Consider the following 23,967-nt stretch of genomic DNA (forward strand, 5'->3'; position numbering starts at 1 on the left):
CAATGCTTTGTAGGGAAGGAAACTTAGTGTCTGTCTCTTTATCATCCATTTGCAAGCAGCTGCTGGCTTCTTGCTTGGCTGGATGACAGTGGGTCTTGATTTCAGCTGCTGTGAGGCATTTAACCCGTGAGTCTGACTCCATGTCTTCAGGCAGACTCGACCCTCTCTGTCCCTGCAGTACCACAGCCCTTCCTGTCTGTCTGCACTGCCTTTTTGCAAGCAGGACCTTTGCAAGGGTTTTTCCCAGGCTCTGAGTTCTGCAGCTCTCTTTGGAAGCAGGCTCGGTGGTGGGGCTGCTGCCCATGGAGGTGCAGCCAGGCTCCACAGAGGCTTGGCTGTGTCGCTTAGAGACCGGGCCCCACGCCGCCCCACCCCGTGGTGTTGGCTGGATGGGCAGTGCTGCTGGGCCGCTTGAGGAGCGTGTGGGGCTGATCCCATTGACCACATGGCACAGAGTAATGGTTGTGGAGTTTCTCCTGGTCCCGGGAGGGGTTGGAGCGGATGCCCCGCAGTCTGGTCCCCTGGAGCAGGGCAGCGTGGTGTGCTTGCCGGGTCTCATGATACAAGGTCCTGAAGTGGCTGGATAGTGATTACAACAGTGGGCAACAGGTGTTTCAGAGCTGCTGGGACTGTGTAGCCTGCTGAGATTATGACAGTCACCATCTCTCCACATGGCTGGATTTTGCAATCCGTCCTGCCAACTCCCTGGACAATGCCAGCTTCTGCCAGCATTCCCCCACTCCCTGGGGAAACAATCCCTCTTTTTTGAAAGAAGAAGATCAGTACCTTCATCATGGAGATTTCTGGTCCCAACATCCAAGCTCCTATGGTCTTTGTTATAGGTAATAAATGATAAAGCTGAATTAATAATCAAAAAATAGGCCTTTATTTTGCGACCAAGATTTGATCCCCAATAGCCACAATCAAAGGGACAGCATCGAGCCCAGGATCGGTGCTGGGTGAACACTGATCCAAACTCTACCGCTTCGGATCCCCTTAGTTCATGAATGCTGTCTCTGTTGGGTTAGTTTTATAGTTTTTTCCGCCTGGGGCAGAGTTTCCTCTATTCTTCTCATCGCTTCACATATTCATGTAGTCTCCTTTTCCCTGTGCTGGACAGGACAAAACCATTTATGGGAAGCGATGAATGATGAATGCTGATCTCCCAGTTATGGGAACTTGGTATTGGGATGCATGCCCTTGACGACTGACTATCTTGATTGTAGACACTTATCGAGTATTCATCACTTGGGTGTCTCTGGACTGTCCCAGGAAAGGGCCCATCTCCGCACAGAGCCATGTCTTTTTGTTTGCTAATTAGATCTTTCTCTCTGCTGCCATCTGTGGTTTTGCAATCTGTGAAGCAATCTTTTCCGCAGCTGTGGCTTGTGGTTTTAAATCTTTAAGGATTTTTAGCACAAGCACAACTTATTTCATGTATATTTTACACAAGCACGAATTATTTTAGATTTTAGTCCACGAAACAGGTTTTTAAACCCTTGTAGCACTTTCTGCTGTCTGCTGAGGGGGTTTTTTTCCACTGTCTAACCATTCTGGTTTTACACCAGAAATGTGGTTTTTACACTATTTAGGCTTTTATGCTATGTTTCCAGCTTTGTGCTCTATTTCTCTGGTTTCAAACACCGATCTAGGCTTTGACACCCTGTAATCCAGGTCCCACCCCACTTTCCTTTTCTAGGCTGTTTGTTAATCTGGTTTTGGTTTGTAGACCAAAATCCAGCTCTAACACTGTGTGTCTCCTTCGCTCTGTCTTGTTGAGTTCCTATCACTTTGGGGTTCACCGCGTGTTAAGTCACGTGTGGGAGGTGAGGGGCAAGGAGACAGAGACACTCAGCCCCGATGTTGGTGTGGCTCAGATGAAGTTTATTTTTCCAAGCCCTTCCTTATAAAGGGCATTTTGAAAGACCTGGTCTGTATGTTCTCATTGGTCTGAACTCCACACTCCCTTGGGATCTGGCCAGTGAAATGCTTGCAGTTTCGTAAGAGACCTGATTGGGAGAAGCCCCTGTCATTCAATCCTGGGGCTTGGTAGCAAGCTCACATATGCTATTTGGTGACAGGCCCAGTATTGTTTAACTTGTTCATCAGTGACTTGGGGGAAGGAGCAGCAAGTTCACTGACAGCACAAAGTTGGGAGTAATGGCTGATACCTCAGAGGGCTGTGAAGCCTTTTCAAAAGACCTCAAGAGTCTGGAGATATGGGCAGAAAAGAAAGGTCTGAAATTCAACCAAGGCAATTGCAGAGTCCTACGCCTGGAGAAACATAACCTTCTGCACCAGTGCAGGCTGGGAGCTAAACTGTGGGAAAGCATCTCTGCAGAGAAGGACCTGTGGGTCCTGGTGGACAACAAGCTGTCCATGAGCCTGCAGTGAGCCTTTGTGACCAAGGCAACCAATAGTATCTTCAAGTGCATGGGGAGAACACACAAAAATAACATAACTATGCATCTATAAAATTTCTCTTAACATACACGTAATATTCATCTCTTAATTGTGAGACCCAACCATCGCATTACCCATTTATAACATCTACAAAATAGTTTTGGCATTTTTAAGCAAAGATGGGGAAAGTGGTTTGTGAAGGGGGAAGGAAAACCAGCTACTTTGTCTTGCAAAACAAAGCCAGACAAAGCAAATGAATTATCTTAAAAAGCCCCCCTGCTGCCTCTCTGCATTTGCTGGATATTGCAAAATTTTACATAGAAATTTCCTTCACTGAGGAGAGCTGTTCTTGAGTTTTCTACTGAGGAAGTAGTTTTGATTGAAATAAGTTGAAAATTCAGATAATATATATGAATAATGTAATTTGCTCCCATTGTCTTCTTGAGACAGATGGTGAAGGCTCTTTGTTGTCTGTATTTCCCTGCCATATATGCTATAGAAAAAGAGAGAAGAGAACAGCTCTCAGCATTTCCAGAAAAACCCATAACTGTATGTGTCCTTACCTCTCACACAATGTGTCTTGTAAAGCATAACAAGGATGATTTGTATTTAGTAGTGAAGTATGAGTTGTCCAGTTTTTTGGGGGGTAAAAAGTAGTTAACAAGCAGTCTTGGATAAAAATACAAGAATACAAGTATCTGCCAAGGGAGGTGGAGAACTTCCTGGAATGCAAAAATTGCCCCTCCCGTGACTTCAAAAATTTTGGAGCTTTGAGGCAAGAATATGGGAAAAGGAAGAACAGTTCATTACTCAAATATGTATATGTAACAAGACAGAACAAACAACAACAATGTAATATATGGTAGGGATAATTCATGCTATTAATGTTTGGTATAAAATATTGTGAAATCCAAACCATGTCTTTTGACCACCCTGGCTGGGGGCAACTGTCTTATTCAGATTCAACTAGTTCCTGGACACAAGTTAAGATAATGCCTTAACGTAGGAATTGAAGCTTCCAGGATGATGATCGCTGGTTTCCCGAGTTGTCGGGAGCCACCCGAAAGCAATTATCGCCCTGCAGATTGCATCTATCAAGATAGTCAGCAATGCCAACCTGATACATCTGACTACATGGCTCCTCCGAAGCTGATTGATGTCGATGGCATACCTGAACTCAGCTTTTGTCCATCTCTGCACGTGGAAAGCAATACCAATGCATGTGAAGAGACACAAAGGAAATTTAGTCATCTTTGCGTCGGGCAGAATAAACTGTATAAAACCTCACTGCGCGAAGTCGCGAGCGTGAAGGGGGGAGGCTCTGACGCTTGGGAGGTCAGATCCAGGTTCACCCAGCGCCGATCTCGGGCTTGACGCTCTCTCTTTGGCTGTGGTGGTTTCGAAGACTGAACTTTGATCTCACAGACAAATTAATAAATCTTTGCTAAATTTTTGATAATTTTGGCTCACAATTTGATAATTTTAAACAACAATGATTTTTAAAAAACCCAATAACAGACTTTTCCTGCCCGTTAAGCTGTTTCCCGTTTGGTATAGTTACAACCACAACAGGGGGTGATGGTGACTCGGGTGAGGCAGAGAAGTTTCAGTATCTCCGTCATGGCTTCAGGGGCACTCTGATGCAAGAAAGGAACCTCCCTGGTGGTGATACTAGCAGCTCAGGTGAGAGAGAGGGAAAGGAAAGGAAAGGAAAATTACTCCGCCAGTCACACATGCGAGTGGTGATCAGTCTTTGGCATTGCTAATTGGAGTTGGTACATGCTGGGAAGGAAGGCAGGGATTTATCATGATGTTGCACTACCATACAGAGAAGAGGTCTAGCGGGGGCAGTTCTGGCTTCAAGCATCTCACCACACAGTGGCTTTATGGAGGGGGTGGAAAGGAATGACTCCCCCAGGCACCCACAGGGGCTGCGCTTGTCTCTCTTGGTGCTGGTAGCTGGTGAAGTCTCAGTCAATGGGGCAGCCAGAACTCTTTCTCTCTTGCAAGCAACGGGCTTACAAGCAGGTGGCAGGCAGAGCTCCATGGCAATGTTGAAACCACTGTGCAGGAGAGGTCCTAGGTAAAAAAAAACCTCACATGACTGTCTCTGCTCCAAGCCGGGAATTGATTACTCTCACCCAGCTAAAAACTCCAAATCCCTGTTGCCCTCCCCAAAACCATTTCAACAGTATATCGGGGTGCTTGGCTACTCCTTTTGTTTCTTAATCACTGTCTGTTTACCTAGAAAGCCACCCTCAGCATCTCCCTGATAACAAGTGGAAGAAATTCAGTTGAGAAAACCTAACCCACAGAAGGTCATAACGAATATTTCATGTGAAGCATCTGGGGGTTTGGCAGGGCCAGAACATGATGAGTAAGACAAGCCATGCAAGGTGTCATGCCAATCCCTGCCAATCCAAGGAATGAATTTTTTCATGCAAAACTATGTGCACATTTGATGGCCCAGCACCTGAACAAGCTCAGTGTTGGGGCTTGGCAGGGTGTGATGTTGGAGAGGAGTCTGATATTCTTGGATCCAACACATGACTACTCTAAATCCACTTGAAAGCTTTAAATACTTTGGGAAAAATTGATGGAAAGCACTAAATTAAGGCTTCATTCCCTATTTGTTTGACAGATGAAATATGATCAGTGAGGCCACCATACAATGTGTTTAATAAGATAAGTACAAGAGAAAACAATACAACTTCCAATTCTAAAAAGCTTTTTTTCTAATTGCTATGTAGGTGGTCTTTGAGGCCTTGCACAATCTGGAGCCTCGTGGGTATGTTGTCGGATGGATCATTGCCATCAGTTTGTTGGTGGGAATTCTCATCTTCCTGTTACTGGCTGTACTCTTATGGAAGGTAAGTTAACAGATGCAGCATAAAACCAAAGCTAATCCCAGGGAAGAAAGCTTAAATTTATCCTTGTATTTAACATCAATTTTCTTTAGGAGCTGAAGAATTGTCTACTCCATCACAGAAGTCCTTAGTCAGCAAGACCAATTTAATAAACAAGCTTTTGTGAGGGACATGCAAGAACTAATGACATAAAGAAGAAGTGAAAAAGTGGGTTTTTTTAGAGCCTGGTTATTAAATGTTGAAACCTCCAATAACCATTTCAGGACAATGGAAGGTCTCTCACAGAAATCTGCTGTTATTACACTTAGATACTTTGCATTTCTATGTTTTTATGATGACTGAGGTTCACTGCTTTGAACAGAGTTTCCTGAAAATCAGGTCAACTTTGCCTGACCTGCAAAGAGTACATGTCTTGGAAAAACTAGCTGGTACTTTCCAAGAGATAGATGCCCTTGGGACAGGAGTATACAGCAATACATTTTTCAGATCCCTCAGACAAAGAGTTTCAGATCAGTAAAATGCCTTACCAGAGCATGAAGCATCTGGGCCTGTTAAAAGACAGCCTTCACACCGTCTTTGATAAAGTGCAGTTCTTTTACCCAAGCACTGTTACAGTATAAAACTAATGCTAACACTTGACAGCAGCCATCGGGTGTGGTAAATATGAAGGGTAAGGAACTTCAAGTGTTTTCATTTTTCAGTTCCCTGTTACCATTCCATAAATTTAAAAGACCACAGTCAAGGTTATGGACTGTCTTTGGGAGGAGTAAATCTCAAATGCACACATGGGAAAAAGTCCAGCATTATTTTGATTCCCATGGCAGAAATCCAGGACCCTGACTTGCACTGTTTAGTAGCATGTGTGCTGCAGACTCATCTAGCCAGCTGTGCTGGGACAGAAGGCCACAGCCCCAATGTGCTGGACATATTGCTGCTGGTTGTGAACCTATAAAATGGATTTAGAAACCTAAAACTGGCCATGCAATTCTTATTTTAAATTATACAGATGTGTGTATAGTTGGGTTACAGATAATATGATATAATTAATATAATATAATATAATATAATATAATATAATATAATATAATATAATATAATATAATATAATATAATATAATATAATATAATATATAAATTTTATATGGGTTATAGATTTAAAGTACTTTTATAATCAGTTTTGAAGATTTCTAAGTACTTACTAGCCATGTTCATTTGGAAAACAATGTCTGACTACAGTCTGGAATGTCTCATAACTTCTGGTTTTCCGGCATTTGGGAAATACTTCTGCTTTCTGTGTAATAGAGAAATAGTAAAAGGAAAAAAAGTCCATGCAATTAAGACAGAAGAATAACCGTGAGAATGGAAAAATGTAAGATTGGAAGAGGCCCAGGGTTTATGTCTCAATGACACACAGTTTTGATAAAGGATATATTGCTGCTGATACCTATATGACTGAATTCATATTTTCCTTTCCTGTCATAAAAAGACATGAAATAAACTGTTTGAAAATGTGCAAGATAAGAGAAATACCACCCTGTGGGTCTTCAGGTAAAATTTGTTCAAGTTCAGTTCTTGGTCTCCACTACAGTTAATACAGTTCTTTGCTTCCTGGGTTAATCTTGATGCTTCAAGCTCTTTTAAATTTTATAGAGATCATTCAGTACATGTGAAGAAACTGCCATTTTGTTGCATGAAAGCTTTGAGAGAAATGCCAAGTAACAGCAGCAAATAGCTGTAACTGGGGTTACACAGCTGTTTTTGCATGCATATGTGCTGAGGCGAAGGAATTTGAGGTCCCTGCTCAGAGTCAGAGATGACAGTTGGGCTTTGCCAGATGAGCTCCAGTACTTCATCCACAGATTTGCATGTTTACTAAAGGATACAATAATTTAAGGTTTTATTTTAGGGAAAGTGATTAAAACTCTGAACTGGTAGTATCAGCCAGTATTTTAATTTATTTTAGTTTGATACATAAATATATATAAGCAATATTTCACACTCAGCAGTTACTGTATTTATTAAAATTATGGTAATAATAAATTTGATATAAAACTGACATGGGAAAGTATGTTGGGGACGCAAACAGGGCAGGACTGCTGGAGTACATTCCTTGAACTTTTACTGCAGCATCAGCCTCATTACATGGTTGAGACAACAGGAAGATGGCAAAAGCTCACATACAGCCGGCGTACAGCCAAAGATTTCTTTGTTACAGGACATTTGAAAAACTTTGTAGCCAAGAGTGTATTGCTAAAGCTTACAGACAATTGTTCTAGCCAATTACTAAAAGTACCTATACACCTGCTTTATACAATGCTTGCTTGTCTCCTTTCTGTTAGCAATACACCATAGACCATTATTAAGCTTAAAACCTTCTACTATCTTGCTGGCATATTTTCCTGCAGTCTTAACGTGCATCTTAGCCAAGCCTAAAACTCAAGCTATTGTTTAATGTCCTTGCTTGCTATACCATTGTAACTTTTTCTACTTCCAGGCTTTGCAGCTGAAGCTAGTTCTAATTTTCCTTGGTCTTTCTGTTTCTAAGGCCTACATTTCTAGCTTTCTGAAAATCTTCTTATGTTTACTATTTCCCACATTTCCCCCCTTCAGTCCAACCAAAAAGAAACCTTCTTAACTTTGTTGCTTATTGACTACCTTGCATTACTAGCTCTACTACATAGCTCTACTACACTATATATGTCTTTTTGCTTGTTTGAGTCACCTCTCTTGCTTGAGATGTTGCTATTTTATACTACAGTCATTTTAATGTTGTAAAATATTTGGTCTGTTCAAAGGATATAAGTCAAATCTGGTAGTGGTTACTATTTACTGTTCTAATAAGTCTCATCCATTCTAAGGTCTTAATTCAAAGCATTTAATCTATGTCTATACTTACATCCACATCTCTGTATGATCTTGGGAACTTTTTGTGACCCTATTTCTTACATCTCTCTCTTCTATGATAAAAACTTCTTTGATAGTTTTGTCTATCATTTGTCGTACACACCAAAGTATACAAGGTACTACCACTAGTTTCATCACTTAAACAGCCAACACATACAAACCTATTTTACAAAGTTCGCTTAACCAAGGTGCAAAGCTCCATCCTTTGAACAAATTGTCTCACCATGATCTACCGTCTTCTTTGATTTAGGCTAATCAAACTTTCAGCTTTTGAATACTTTTGTGGATAGATTTAGAATGGTCAGACAAATTTATAGAACACAATCCTTCGAAATCTTCACAACCATGTCTATGCGCCAGTAAAAGAAAATCAGTTGTTCTATTTGGAAGGGTAGCATGTCTAACACTGATGACATCTGGCAGCATATCATGATTGCAATGAGCGTGGCATTGGTTTGTTTGCTCAGCCAACATCCAACTCAATCTAACTATTTCAGTGTCACGGCAGAAGCAAGTTGGGGTAGATGAAAACCCGCTGAAACTCTTTTCACAGCTTTCCAGGGCCTAAAAGCACTGTTACAATTTTTTTCATGTTGATGGGCAATTTTCTTTCCTCTGTGTTTTTTCTCAATGATTCTATTAGCACTAGGTGCTAGTACAGTAAGTTGTTCAATACTGCTTGGAATACCTTCAAAACATGATGGAATACCTTGCCAAGCTCTATCTCCACAAATGAACCAATATCCTTTTGGTAATTGTTGTGGATATTGATCAACCCCAGAAAGTGACCCGAACTATCTGAGTAATTACACTAAAAACTCAAGTTTCCGTAAGCAGGGTAAATTGAGAGTGACATTGTATTTTGGAGGATCATTCTCTCACTAATTGCTATCTGAAAATGTAAGACATAAATCTATTGTTAAGAAACTAAGAATCTCCAATTCTTGAGGCTCAGAAAGTGCTTTGGGAAGTTCTTTGGTCCAAATGTCCCAATCAGCCACAGGATTACTCCTGTTGGCAACCTCATCTGATTTATTATTAAGTTGCTTTTTGGTCAAGAGATCATAATATATTGGTATCAGCCAATCTTTTACCGGCACACGGACTAGACAAGTTGAAAAAGGCTTTTCTGGGTTTGAATTGGATAGACATGGCGTCCGAGCCTGCCTTGGCTAAGGTCACCCAAACATTTGTTTTCGGCTGTTCCACAGGCAAATCTGCACTGCAAGAAGCAAGTAAAGCTAGCCAGCACCCGCGTAACACTCACTTTCACTCCATATCTTTTGTGAGCTATTTTTTGGCAAAAGATTTCCCCATATATTTCAACTCACAAATTCTGCATTCGTTCCTTCCCAAAGTTACCTGGGGACTAATCAACTGAGTTAAAAATTAGATAATTTCACCTTTAAAAATCCAATGAAGGGATTCACTTTCTCTTATTCAATAACATAACACAATAGAAACCACACTTTTGCCAAAAGAGCTCCGTGAAACCAACAATTCACACACTTATCATTGACATAAAATCAAAGTTTGCAGGTTCCACAAGCGTGGACCACAGGGTCTCTTTTTGGCTCACATCTGCATACTTGTTTCTCTGCTCTTGGACTCGTCAGCGCTTTCTCATGTGCGATACAGTTTGATGTTCTTTGCCAGAACCCACTTAGATCCTGCACCTGTAGAGACACAAGCATACCTATTACCCCAGGTTATTAGTTGGAATTCAACTTGTCCTGTCTTAGGTCTCCTAATTAAAACAAGGGGATTTTCTTTCAGTTTCACCTGTGTGATTTGAAAAATGCCTAAAAATTTGTGGATGAGGTTCTGCAAAAGAGCTGTTCAAAAAGTTAAAAACATATAAAACTTTGCTTAATCTCATCTGTGGTGTTGCATCTACTGCCTCCTTCTGTTGATCTAGAATGCATTTTATTGTGTGGTACATCTTTTCAATAATTGTTTGACCTGTGGAAGAGTGAGGAATACTAAAGGTGTGATGAACACCCTAATCTACTAAAAATGTGACCACTTTTTGGGATATATATGCAGGGCAATAATCTGTTTTTACTTCTTGGGGCACACTTTGTGAAGCAAATGATTGTAAAAAATGTTGACAGGCAAGATTACTTGTTTCTCCTGTGTGGGCATCACTAACTAACCTTCTTAAAGGAAGGGTACTTAGTGGTGCCTGGTTGCCATAATTGTAGGCTTTGTAAACCTAGTCGGTTGACAGCTCCTGTAGAGACAGGGGGTGGCACAAGCTGACAATCAGGGTAAGTACTAATGATAGCTTTAGCTTGACTTTTGAAATTTGAAACGTCTGCACAACTTCTTGTACATTTTGGGGAGAAAAGGCATGACTTAGTTTTGCTTGTTTAAAAATATTTGGTGAAGTGTTTGAAACAACCATTGTCCGTTTATCTGCTCTTACATTTCTTCCTACTATAAATCTTGGAAGCAAGGAATGAGCTCTAATGTGAGAAACAAAATATCGGTGGATTCCATAAAATTGTAAAATTCTATAAAGACATGAAAGACAGTGATATAGGGTATCATTACTAACATCCTTTAAAACTGGTCCTTCTCTTCTTTTAACTACATTAGTAAGATCAGCAGAATTTTAAATTGAATTAAAAGGTTGTAGGAAGAGCTGAAAAGCCTTAACTTCTGCAGCTAGTTCAACAATCTGAAGAGACCTTTGTACTGTTTGAATGTCTGATTCTCATGTTTTAGTTGTTTGATTTAACTATACTATCACTGATTTATGTATCTTCTTTGACTCGTCAGTGAAGAGAGGTATAGTACTTAGAGGTTCATCACTTAGCATGGGTTTTTCTCTAAAACTCAATTTTGCTTGCAACAATTTCTGGGCTGGATAATGAATAGAAAAATACCTGAAAAATTTAACAAAGCATTTTGCAAATCATCTGAATTTTACAATGTAATACCAATTGTACTATACCGTTGTAACTTTTTCTACTTTCAGACTTTGCAGCTGCAGCTAGTTCTAATTTTCTCTGCTCTTTCTGTTTCTAAGGCCTACATTTCCAGCTTTCTGAAATCTTCTTATATTTACTATTTCCCACAGGAAAGTTGCAGTCCTACAGAAGATTCTTAGATGTCTGATTGTAAATATTTTTTAGACAAAATTGACCAAGTAGATCCTACAGTCATTCCTAAATTTTGTGTGTGAAGAAGTAAAAAAAAAAATAATCCCAACTTTATATTAGAATTTAGTTTTTAAATGTGGAATGAAAGAACAGATTTTAATTGGATAGCAATTTGGATATCTTAGAACTGCCAGTAAGAATGAGAATTTAGCCAAGTTTCAGGACTAGATTATAAAATAATTTATACTTTTATTAAGAAATTAATTAGAGCTAAACTGTGGTGCTGGAAGGCAGCTGTTTACACAAAAAAGAGCAGGAGCTGGAGCAAACTCATTGTAACAGAACTGAACTCTAGCAGCAGTACGGAGTGTGTTGGTAGCGCCCATGTCTCAGCCCTGGGTGGAAAGTACGCTCTTGGTGTGTGAACGACTACACCTCAAAAGAGGACAAACCCTCAAACATGCTGATGTTTTGCAAATGGAGTAGACAGTTCCTTAAAGCTACAGAAGAATACTAGAATACATGTAAATATTTCACATTACACACTGCTAGAATTAATAGCTTTAGCAGGAGTGAGATCTCAGGGACATTCCAGCGCAAAATTCTGTTTTTAAACAGAATAAGTTTACTGTGCATCATACTAAGATGAGGATGGTAATTATTTCATTATTTGTAGATCTAAAATTGCACAGTTTAGGGGGGTTCTTGTCAATGGGAGTGATGTTAAATGTTTGGTTGTTTCACTTCAAATAAAAGCTTATTTATTTATGTGCGAGATCATAGCTATGTTTATACACATATAAAAAGCTTTTTAGCATGGCCTTGATCACTTTTTGAGTGGCTTTATTTCTATATTTATTTTCATAGTTCATGTAGATGTTGGGCTTTCTCTGGTTTAAGTGCATACAGATTCAGAGAGGGTGAGCAGCTTTTCCCTGACTTCCACAAGATGCCATGCATAAGGCAGACTGGCAAGGATTGCCATTTTTGCCTTTTTGTTGGACAGCCCAACTTGTGGCTTTTTCTGTCTTGTTCATCTACTGGATAACTTTGTGCAGGCTTCTGTGGGGACATGCTCTCGTACTTGCCAGATTCTCTGCAGCATAGCTCTCTCTCCCCACTCGTGCCTCACCTGTGGTTGTCTATTTGCAGGAAGGAGTGGGAGGAGCTCTCACACTGTTGCTCACAGCAATATATTTTGCTTTTTTATGTGGAGATTGGCCCATACCCCTTTGGTGGCCTGCTGATACTTGTGGAAAGTGGAGCAGGGCAGGAGGTTGCTTTCCTTCAGGCCAGCTACCCACATACTAGATAGGCCTGTGGTTTCACAAGCACTGGCAATAATTCAGGAAGGAAAGGCAGTGATGGCTGGTTTATTTTGGCAAGGGCTGTCCCAACCACGCTTCCCTCAGGTGTCAGGATTGAAGCAATGTGTCAAGACAAAGTCTCCTTCGGGTATAATGTATTTATGCACATCTAGACCAGGTATACACCATGCAAAGGCAACACTGAAGTGTGATATAACACAATAAATATTCTATTAATGACAGACTACTGTGCTTTACAGTGTTTTGGATTGAAATTCCTACATTTGAACTGGCTTGAGTTGTGAAGTGAATTATGTCATCCATATCATTTTAGATTAAGTGCACTGAAAAAACAAAATGTTATCAAAAAGGGAATGTGTAAGTGAGCACTAGGCTGAATGTTTGGGCAGCTGAGTGATCCATGGAGCCAGCTGTGGAAGTGATCTTCAAAACAAAGATTTTATATTCATTTATATTCACTGCAGCAACATTATTTTGTTTCTCTGTGGTATGTTTAACACAGGAAATGGACATTTATCAAAACTTATTTATTTGACATTAAGCATGTCTCTGAGCTGAGCCTGTCCCTATGGTATCCAAGCTCTGACTTGTCTAAAATGAGGTTTCTAGCATTGCTTTCTGGATTCCTGGGTCAAAGAATTGATCTCTGGATGTCTCATGTAATAAGAATCTCTACTTCATGGATTTTTGAGATGATTGTGGAGAGAAGGACAAGGAGACTAACAGCCACATATGGGGGAGGGGGGTTTGCCTAGCCAGAAGCTCTTCAGTGTGTGCTACACAGTACATTTTGCCTTTTGTCTTAAAATGAGAATTTGAAGACTTTTTTTTTTAGATTTTAGGAGAAATAACTTGGGACTGTGTGTCTTTGAAAGAACACTTGTATTCCCCTACACAGAGTAGTTGCCATTGCCTCACATATTGTTTCAGCATTCAAAAGATATTTGAAGCTAACCAAGGCTAAAGCTAACTTTAAATTCATCTATATAGTAAAATCAAAAAAGTATTCTCCTTTTTGGAAGGAGAGCCTTTTTCTTACTTAGGGCTTCAAAGATTAAGTCTTTTTAAATGGTCCAAACCATAAAGCCCATCATATTCCAGTGAAAGAAAAAAATAAATACTTCTAAGCGCTGCACCTAATCATTCCCAGTGATTGCTCTGTATTATGTTACAAGCCCCAAAACATTTTCTCTCCCTTTCATTTACAGCTCAGGTGGCAGTATCTAACTAGTGTTTCCTGAGCAGTCATCACACCAACTCCCTTTCCAGGTGGTCAGGTTTTGGAGTAGCAGCTCTGCAATGAAATAAAATGGATTTAAAAAAAAAAAAAACACTACAGTTTCTACCCCAAGGTGCATAGGGAAATACCGTTATGGTATTTCCTCTTGGAGGAAATCACTGAAACCCAAAAACCTCTTTGGATTTCAGTGTAGGGGAGCAGTGTGACTGTTATACACACACACACACACACACACACACACACACACACACTCACACACCCACTCATACAGACAGAGATATATACCTAATCATAAAATCAAGGTAGAAAAAGACTTCCAAAATCATTCCGTCTAACCTTTGACCAATCACCACCTTGTCAACTAGACCAGTGGCAGTAAGTGCTACATTCAGTCATTTCTTGAACACCACCAGAGATAGTAATTCTACTCCTTCCCTGGGCAGCCTATTCCAATGCTTAACCACCATTTCAGTGAAGAAATTCTTCCTCATGTCCAACTGGAATCTCCCCTGGCACAGCTTGAGGCCATTTCCTCTTGTTCTGTCACTAGTTGCCAGAGAGATGTAGCTGACTCCCTCCTTGCTATAGCCTACTTTCAGGTAGTAGTAGAGATCAGTAAGGTCTCCCCTGACCCTTCTTTTTTCCAGGCTGAAAAACCTACCTCTATCAGCTACTCATTATGTTATTTATTCTGTAGACCCTTCATCAGTTTCATTGTCCCTTCTCATGACTTTTGCTAGCATCTCTATGTCTTTCTTGAAGTGAATGGCTAAAAACTGAACACAGTACTTGAGGCTCAGCCTCACCAATGCTGAGTACAGGGGCACAGTCACTGCCCTGGTCCTGCTGACCACACTATTGCTGGCACAGGCCAGGATGTCATTTGCCTTCTTGGCCACCTGGGCACATGCTGGCTGATGTTCAGATGGCTGTTGACCAGAACTCCCAGGTCCTTTTCTGCCAGACAGCTTTCCAGTCACTCTGTCCCCATCCTGTAGTGATACATGGGGTTATTGTGACCAAAGTATACATTAATATATATGTGTACATATACACATGTATAGATATATTCCTATCTTTATTTTTCTCTCACTCCCCCCACTCTATTTATATATAATCTTTCCAGTAAGAGTACATTTCCATTGAAAAAAAGTCCCCCAGCTGGACTATATGACTTTGAAGCTATATGACTTGGAATGTTGTTTTAAGAGGTGGGGACAGAGAAACCTATTGAAACTGAGTGGCATTCCATGTCTGTGGTGAAAGTTGTTGTGTTTATTCTGAATTCACATGCTTCTTCCTTTCTGTACATATAATTCCAAGAAGAAACTGTTATGTACGATGGTAAAGCCAAAAATGAAGAATCATAATTGTTCAGATAAACAAGGCAGATCAACTTGCTGTGAAAGCACTTACTAGGCACTACTGGTGGGAATTATGTATATCACAGCTGTGCTTGTTTGAAAGCAAATCAGCAGAGGAATTAACTCCACACAAATGTTCTGTGAGAGATTCCAAATCAGAAGTACAATTTAACAGGAAAATTACAATAAAGGCAGTAGTACAGAAACACTGTCTTGAACTGACAGAGTCAGAATACGACCTGATACCCTGTTGGTCAGGGTGGTGGTAGCAGTCCAATTAAATGGTGTCTGCAGTACCACTGGAGTGATGGATGTTGTCTTGTTGAAATGGTGATTCTGTAGAAAAGGTCTGGTCCTTCTGTGGAGGTCCAGTGGTGGTTATCGAGTAGTCCTGCCCTCTTGGAATCCAGTGGTGGTCCTTTTGTGGTATTCCAAGCCTCAGATTATATCCAGAAATGCTTGGTTCCTCCCCCAGGCCAGGTTATCTCACAATGGAATGATGTTATTCTGTGAGTCATGCTGAGAGACCTTGATGGCCCTTTAGCAGAGATGGTCCCCCCAGGGTGGCTCCTGCTTCCCCAGAGGGAGTTATCAGGGCTGAGTCGTGGAGAAGATAAAGAACATTGCTCCACCCATTTCAACAGCTTATATAAATGGGAGTAGAATATTTTTGGTATGTTTGGTATACATCTTCCATTGTAACCCAAGAGAACAGATCACAAAGATCTTCTCTGCAGAGATTTAGAGGGATGCACCAGTTGCCTTGGAAATTATTTCTTGGAACTTATATTTCTTCTAATTTCTTTCTTGTTTTTTTAATCATCATAATCTCTCCTTTATTTAAATACATGTCAACACTCTCTTTTCAAACTTACCGAGGTCCTGCTCACCTTTTTCCTCGAATTTTTGAGGTCGTTCTCATTCACAAAAATATGATCTCTGTTTTTAGTGACCTAATAGCCCATACCTGTCCTGTCTGTCCATAAAAACTGCAACAAGTGACTTTGCGTTCTCTGAAATTCCTCTTTCTGTATTCCTCGAAGCATTGCATTCTCTATGGTTTTGTGATAAGCTTTTCCACTTTACTGCTTTTGTTGCACGTTTATCTAGTTACTTTAAGTAAGTTGTTACTTGCTATCTCACATGTAGGCTTCTCAGGATACTACTTTTTTGATAAAGACTCTAGGTTCAGAAGACCTAGAATAAGTTTTCCAATATTATCCTGTTACAAATATTAAAAATGCAATCAGGTGATAATTAACTACTGTGATTCAACATCAAACCAGTGTTACCCCCAAACATGGATAGATCTTAATTTTGTATAGTGTCTAGGAAGCCTTGAGGCTTGGGTCAATGGAAGTGGTTGGCTGTCTGTACAAAAAATAAAGTTTTCACCAGGCAGAAGCTGAGTGGATCATTTGAAGTCTCTTTATTTTCTTAAAGAACAATCAAAACTTGTTTTATTTTTTCATTTTCCTGAACCAAAGCAAGCACCACAAAATTTTTGTAGATTCTTGGTTTGTGGAGACCAAAAAAGTTCGTATTCTTGCAACAGTGCCTCAAAGTTCAGGTTTTCTACAGTCAATTACTCCACTAAAAGCTGTGCTTTTAAAATTCTGTCTGGATGTTGCAGAAAGATTGAGTTTAGTAATCTTTTTTTGTTCTTGCACAAGTAAATGGTTAATGCTGCTGTTGTAGCCAAAACACTGCCTTCACCACTGAGTTTGCTGACTGCCATTTAATACTTGCTCTCTACCCTCAAAAGAAAGATTGGCAGCATTTCAGTGGTGGCATGTGTCCAGTATTTGTCAAATGCCTTTGTTATCTTTCTTGATAAAATGCGCTATGCAAATGTGCAACAATAATGTTGTGACTGAGTGTTCTCAGTGGTCTCAGTGTCCTCCAAATGAGAGCTGTGCATGCCAGAGTACTTTGAGAACATCACAGCCATTGTAGCTGTGTTGCTCTTATCCTGGAACCACGCAGACAAATGTAATCCACTGGCAAGAGAGAGGTAGAGTTGTAGTTCAGAATGTGTTTCAGAAAAGACAAAAGATAGCCATTATTTTCAGGAGTCTAAACTAGAAAAACAATGGACGTGTACACTGAAAAACAGAAATAAGTACCTAAGGTTCCAAGATTTCCCACTACCAGAACACAATATGTATATTTATTGGAAGTCATTAGCATCTCTCAGACCCAAATGCCAATAATAGAGCAAATGTGATTTGCCTAGTCTGAATTCTGTCTTTGGTGTTACAATGGACAATGCTGTATTATAACTTACACCAGACATAGCCATTTCCTTCTGGTTTGGCTAACCCATGAAGGTAACTTATTCTGATAATTGTGAACATGGTACAACTTTTATTCAAATCTTTTTCACCAATCAAATACATCAAAGTATGATTGTAAAGCTACTTTTTATTGATTACAGTTTAGTCTCTAGTTTTCAAACAAAGCAAAAAATATGTCAGTTAAGTTTCTTTCTTTTCTTTAGAGAGGAAATGGAAAATATGGACTGAGATATGTCTTAAATTAATTGTGTTTACAGCAATGATATCTTTAGTTACTGTCCTATTCCCAGTTGAGATTTTAGAAGACAATTTTATCTGGACGTATCTGCAGTAGACATTGTGTTCTTTCTCAGTTTTGAGAGCGATAATCAGAGATGAACATTTGTTGATGGCTGTGTTCATTCTATGAGTTCTTTAAAATAAACTATATAGTAAAATTTTGCAATAGGTAAAATTTTTTAAACTATATGGAAATGTTTGTATGTTTAAATGTTGGCCAATTTTTAAAATTATACTTATAAGTATATTGGTAGCATCTGTCTTGCAAGATACTGTACATGGTTACTATGCTGCAAGACGCAAGACGTTTGTATTTTCATTAAACTCAGGTTACCCTAACTCAGCACTGAAAGATCTTTATGAGTCCAGTCATTGGAATTCTCTTAATTTTTGAAATACTGTAAATACTAAGTCTTTAACAAAAGATACTATGTATTCACAAATGAAAGCCTAGATGAATAAGTCTTGTCTGAAGCAACCTAGATGGTACCTACATGGTAAAGATATTCCAAGGGTAAATAACAGACCTAACAGCTCTAGTCACCGCATTACTGAGTAGCTCCATTGAAGCCAACTAAACAGCTCCTGGGAGAAAAGTTGCACAAGAAATGCTTAGAGGAAAACTTATTGATGAATGGGGTGACACTCTGGCTTCAGTGACAACGGCAAGGCATGTTGTATTAAAAGAACCCAATGTACTAAATTAGATTGTCTGTACTGGTGTCCCTCTCTGTGTGCAGTTAACTGTTTTGCATACCTAAACACATCTTTTCCATGCATGCTGCTAGTCTGAATTATGCATCTGCTTTGAGGTAGTGTCCTAGGTTGACTGTATGATGCTTTTATCCCAAATCACCTTGTTCTGTTTCCGCTCAATAATGAGTTTTGCATCTTTAAGACTTGTTCCAGAGAGTGCAGGGGGGGAGAGAAGAAGCGTGCAGTTTGTTTTCAGACACTGCTCTCACTCCTCCTCATTCCTGCTCCTGGACTGTGTTGTCTGTGGATGGACAGACAGCAGGACAGAGCTGTCCTTTGCTTTTAGTTAGTTTAGCTATCTGAGGCAAAGAAGTTCCCTGGACTGTGGTTTTTTTCCTTTTCTTTGGACCTGTTTAAATCTGCTCTGGACTGAACACCAGGGGAGCACTGGCAGCTCACACCTGTGGCCCACTGGGCCAGGCCTGGCCTGCGACATTTCCAGCACCAGAGGGACTGATCAGAGACTGAGTGAGCTCAGCTGCACCCCGGGGAGGGGACTTTCTGAGTTTGTCATCTCTTTTGGAGCGGCAAGGGGTTTTATTGATTAATATTGTCTAGGTTTTATTGTTTAATAAACAGGTTTTTTCTGCTTTTCTCCAAGGAGGTATTTTCTCCTGGACCGGTCGGGGGGAGGGGTCAAGTGGATCTGCTTTCCTAGAGGAGACCCTTTGGGGATTCTCTCCCAAATTTGTCTTGAACCAGGACAGGTACCTAGCCTTAGTGACTGTTTTTTGATATTTGGTCTTTCAGATAGGTATAGGGCATTTGGTTAAAATAGTAGTTTATTTAATGATCCCTTTGGGGTATTCACATGCCATTGGAACAGAAAGAAGCTGTGAGAAAAGTAGAGAAAAGAATGATCGAAACAATTCTTATCTTATTTGCTGCTCCTGTGTTTGTGCTCATGTGGAGTGTGGTCTGGAGATTGTTTACTCAAGGTGGTTTCTTGATAGGATTCTGGTGGAATTGTTTATGTTAATTAACCTATCAGGTCCAAGCTGTGGGGACTGTCAGTTGGCAGATAGTCACGAGTTTTTAGTTAGTAGTAAGTATTCTTTAGTATTCTTTGTAGTATAGTATAGTATAGTATAATATAGTTTTAATAAAGCAAGTGTTCGACATTCCGAAGTCTTGGAGTCAGATGCCAATCATTCCCAGACATTGGGTGGCCTGATATTGCTATATCCCTTTAGATAAGTTTATTACTTGGGAATGCTCTTATCAAAAAAAAATAGTTTTATCTTATTATTTCAACATTACAAAGTAACTGCCTAATAAAATGTGTGTTTAAAAACTATGCTTGTTTTAGTACTACAGTATGTGAAATAAATTTACTTTTAATGTCTGTGAAGAACTACAGGTCTTCTCCCAACATACCAGCAGTGATATCTCAAGAAATTTTAGCCAGATTAGATGACAGTAAGTTAAAAGTTAAGGGCTATTTTGTGTACGTTACATTGCTTTGTGCCATAGTAATGTCTATCAGGTGCAGTACACTGGGATCAGATACAGATAGTAGATATGAAATTCTTCCACAGTAGCTAAACAAAGCATTTGCAGAGGAGAACTTATCTTTGAGCAAGCAGCTGAACTTACCTTTGCCTCAGTTCCCTGGCTGTATAAGTATATATGTCATTGTGTACACCTACAAAGTGTGTGTTATATGTGAGTGCAGCCACTTGTGGAATGGTGATGTTTGAACCACATTATTTTCATGTACTTGTTTCATTGAGCAAATGAGAACTACATTATAAGAAAGTTGAGGGATTTGCCTTTCAAAAAATCAATGAAAGACTGAATAATTGAAGCCAGACCTCCTGCAGGCTCATAAGCTTACTTCAGTTACACTATCATCCTTCCTCTGAAATGCACATTTTCTCCTTTAACTATAGACAAGACACATTGCTCCTCTCCAAACATGCCTCTTCCTCACATGGCAACACAGGATTGACAGTTTGACAATTCTTGGTGGAAAAGCTGATACAAATATCTGTTTGTGACCTCTTTGTACTGTGGCAAGCATTCTTTAATTGGGAGAAAGAACATCCTCTTGAAACTGATGGCTTGCCAGAATCATCCAGGGCTATGCAAACCCAAGTGCAAAGTGTTTTTACCTGCCTTCCTGATGACAGTAAAATGAGATGCATTTAGACATGCATTATGAGATGCATAATAAATAGTGATCAATCTCTACAGGGTTAAATACTCCATGCTTCTAATCTCAGCAACACTGCTTTGCAGATGTTGGGAGTGTTGTTCCTCTGCCGACTGGTGGCATGTTAATGGGGTGTAGTTCCTGGCCCTGCTTTGACCCATGATTAGCTGCATATTTTTCTAGCTGTGGTACTATTTATGTGAAGAGAGAAGTACCCAAGTAGCACACACCAAAAAAAGATGAGAAGTGTAAGTCGATTGTGAATGCCTTGGGACATACACCTAGATTAGCAATGTGGCAGTAAAAGATTAATTATGTAAATGCAGAGTGTTCATCAGGTATGACTGGGCACTGCTTATAGATAAAGAAATTGTGTACGAAAGGAAAGACAGCTTGTGACTAAGGCACTAAACCTAAAGTATGTTGTCAAAGCTTTGTTCCCTGGGAGATTTCTTCAGTGGTTCTTATGTTTTATTTCTTACCCCTTTGTTAGTACTTACTTTTCTGTCTTTTCTTTTTACATGTTGGCTTTTCTTTTTACTTGTTGGCATGTTGTGGTCGGTAACCTTGTCAATAGAATAATATTGTTAAAAAATCAGTATTTCTTGTGTGCAGTTTAAGACACAGAGTATGCACTAGAGAAGCTTAATGAAAAACTAAGAAGTGGCAAAACCTTCTGATACAGTTTTGAATTCTGTTTGAGTATCGTTGTTCACAAACCTCTATTCCTAACTCAGTTATAGTTGAAGCACTACTGTAATTAAGACACAATGTTGTTTTTACAGCAGTGTGTGACTGTTACAATTTTTTTCTTATTTCCTAACTACTTATGTTAATGGGAAAAATATTTTTAGGATGCAGAACATAACCATTGTTCTACAATCCATGTTTCAAGCTATTTCTCCTTTTATTTGATTGGGAGAATAAACCTTGTTGGGCATGATAAAAACACTTTAGAAATTTACCTAACAGTGAATAAAATAAAAGCAGTTATTGCTTGCCCTCTGATCAGTTTTGTTTTTTCCCAACTGCAAATTAAATTTTATTTTTTAATCTCAACACTCTTCAAACATATTTATAATTCACATCCTAGAGAGATAGCCACAGTCCCATACTTCAGGTTGTGTTGGGTAAGTGCTTATACTTTTGAAGTTTAGGAAAATATAAGATCTAGTAATTCAGCCTTTGGATATGCAGAAAGTAGCATCCCAACAAGATAATTCTTTATTATGATACTAATTCAAGAGTTTGAAATGATTTTTGATTGAAGTTTTCCGTTTTTGTGGGTGCTTGAAGAATGCTATTCTATATGAGTGTTGTTAGATATGATTTACTTGGGATTGAAGGGATTTTAAATCTGGCATGGCAGTTAAAGGAAGTTGTGTATGCTAAAGACTAAGTACCTGTGTTTGAATAGATGACTTGGCTGTCACATGGCAAGAAATAACTTCACAATAATGGGTGTAATTTCCCATCTCAGACGAACAGTTTTTGTATTGCTTTATTATTCAATATTGCCAGAAACATGCTTTCTTCTCAACATATACTGTAAGATTGTGCTACAAAAGGGTACATGGGCTGGAATAACTAAATTAAAGATGTGTGTAAAAACGTATGTATGGTTTCAGGTTTTGAAGTGACAAAAAATAACCAGTCCTTTCCGGAGGTGCTTCAAGTATTAGAGCTGCTATAAGGTGCTTTAGATTCAAAACCTGAAACCATCCATGGGTTTTACAGACATCCTTTAATTTAGTTATTCTAGCCCATCTATCCTTTTCTCATTTCCTGTGTTGTCTTTAGTGGATGATGCCTCCTCTTCCCTTATAACCCTTCAGCTTTCCACAGCTTTTCATAGTGTCCTAGGGTGGCATTATGATGCTTGTTTGTCCAGTTGGGTGTTCTGTTTATGCTGGATATTATATTCTGTGCCTTCAAGACTGGCTCTGACATTGAAGGAGAGGAGAAGAAGAAGCAGAGTTTCATTATCAGCAGCACTCTCCCCCAGTCTGTGGAACACAGAACTCCACTGTTGTTGTCTGGGCATGCATGGGGCAGAACAGAGCACTCCTTTTGCTTTTTAGTTAGTTTAGCTAGCTGAGGCAGTCCAAGTTTTCCCTGGACTGTTTTTCTTTCCCTTTTCTTGGAATCGTTCAAACCTGCTCCAGACTGAGATCCGGGAAAACACCAAGAGCTTGCACTTTTTGGCCTGCCGGGGCCTGCTCTGGGCAGAAGCCTTTCCCAGCTCTGGAGGAACTGATAACAGAGCGACCACCCACTGGAGAGACTTTCTGAATTTGTCATCTCTTCAGAGTAGTGAATTAGTTTTGTCATCTGGTATTGATCATTTCTTGTGCTGGGGAGTGCTTTGCTTGTTAAATAAACAGGTTTTCTTCCACTTCTCTCCAAGTAAATTCTTCCTGAACTGGTTGGGGGGAGGGGCTGTGTGAGCCTGCTTTCTGGGGGGGGCCTTTTGGAGGTTTTCTCCCAGATTTGCCCTAAACCAGGACACACGGTCTCTCTTTGCCTCCTGTAAAAGCAGTCTCCTGTTGCTCTGCTTCTCATGAGTGCCTTCCCCAGGCAGAGGTTTCTGCCGAACCGGCTGGGGGCAGGGGCCGATTGGATCTGCTTTCCTACCAGAGCCCCTCTGGGGATTCTCTCCCAAATTTGCTCTGAACCAGGACAGTGCCACAACCACATGAACAGATCAAGCAACATTGTAGCCAGGTGGCTCTGTACCTAATGCAACAAAGGCTTAGATGAAGTTTGTTTCCAGCCTGCTCTGTTCAAATCTTTTTGCAGATCTGTTGTTATCATAACTTTTGTGACCCACTTGGCACCAAATTAGGCTGTCATGCTTTAGGAATTGTATTCTTGAATTTAGTGTTCCCACTGAAACACTCTGAACTCCTCTTAGGTGGGATGGAGAGGAGAATTGGAGGTACAAAATGTAAAGGTCATAGGTTGTGGTAAGAACAATTTACTGGAAACAGCAATGAGATAAGAAAACAAATAGTAACAGCAACAATATTAATAACAAAAGAGTTGAAAAGAGTGATTCACATGCAAAATGCTACTGAGCCCCACTCAACTGCAGCCACATAACCTGGAGTGCTGCCTCTGGCTCAGAGCCAGCATTACCCCACTGTTACCCCCACTTAGTTTTCTTGACCAGAAGGAACCCCTTCCCCTGGAAGAGATTCCCTGCCATCCCTCAAATGACATGAGATCATGTAGAATAATCACCAGGTGCTAGCTAGTAGAACCCCT

At 39.9% G+C, this 23,967-nt stretch overlaps 1 protein-coding gene across 3 annotated transcripts in view; it reads left to right on the forward strand.

Moving 5' to 3' along the window:
- ITGA9 (integrin subunit alpha 9) overlaps positions 1–23,967 on the forward strand; it is a 209,616-nt gene that overhangs the window by 181,704 nt on the left and 3,945 nt on the right. For all 3 annotated transcript variants that reach the window (XM_059481708.1, XM_059481717.1, XM_059481726.1), the window contains one exon: positions 5,154–5,273. In XM_059481708.1, coding sequence (XP_059337691.1) covers positions 5,154–5,273 — 120 coding nt within the window. The remainder of the gene's footprint in view (positions 1–5,153; positions 5,274–23,967) is intronic.

Source organism: Ammospiza nelsoni, chromosome 1, assembly GCF_027579445.1.
Source record: "Ammospiza nelsoni isolate bAmmNel1 chromosome 1, bAmmNel1.pri, whole genome shotgun sequence".
In the NCBI taxonomy this organism is placed as follows: domain Eukaryota; kingdom Metazoa; phylum Chordata; class Aves; order Passeriformes; family Passerellidae; genus Ammospiza; species Ammospiza nelsoni.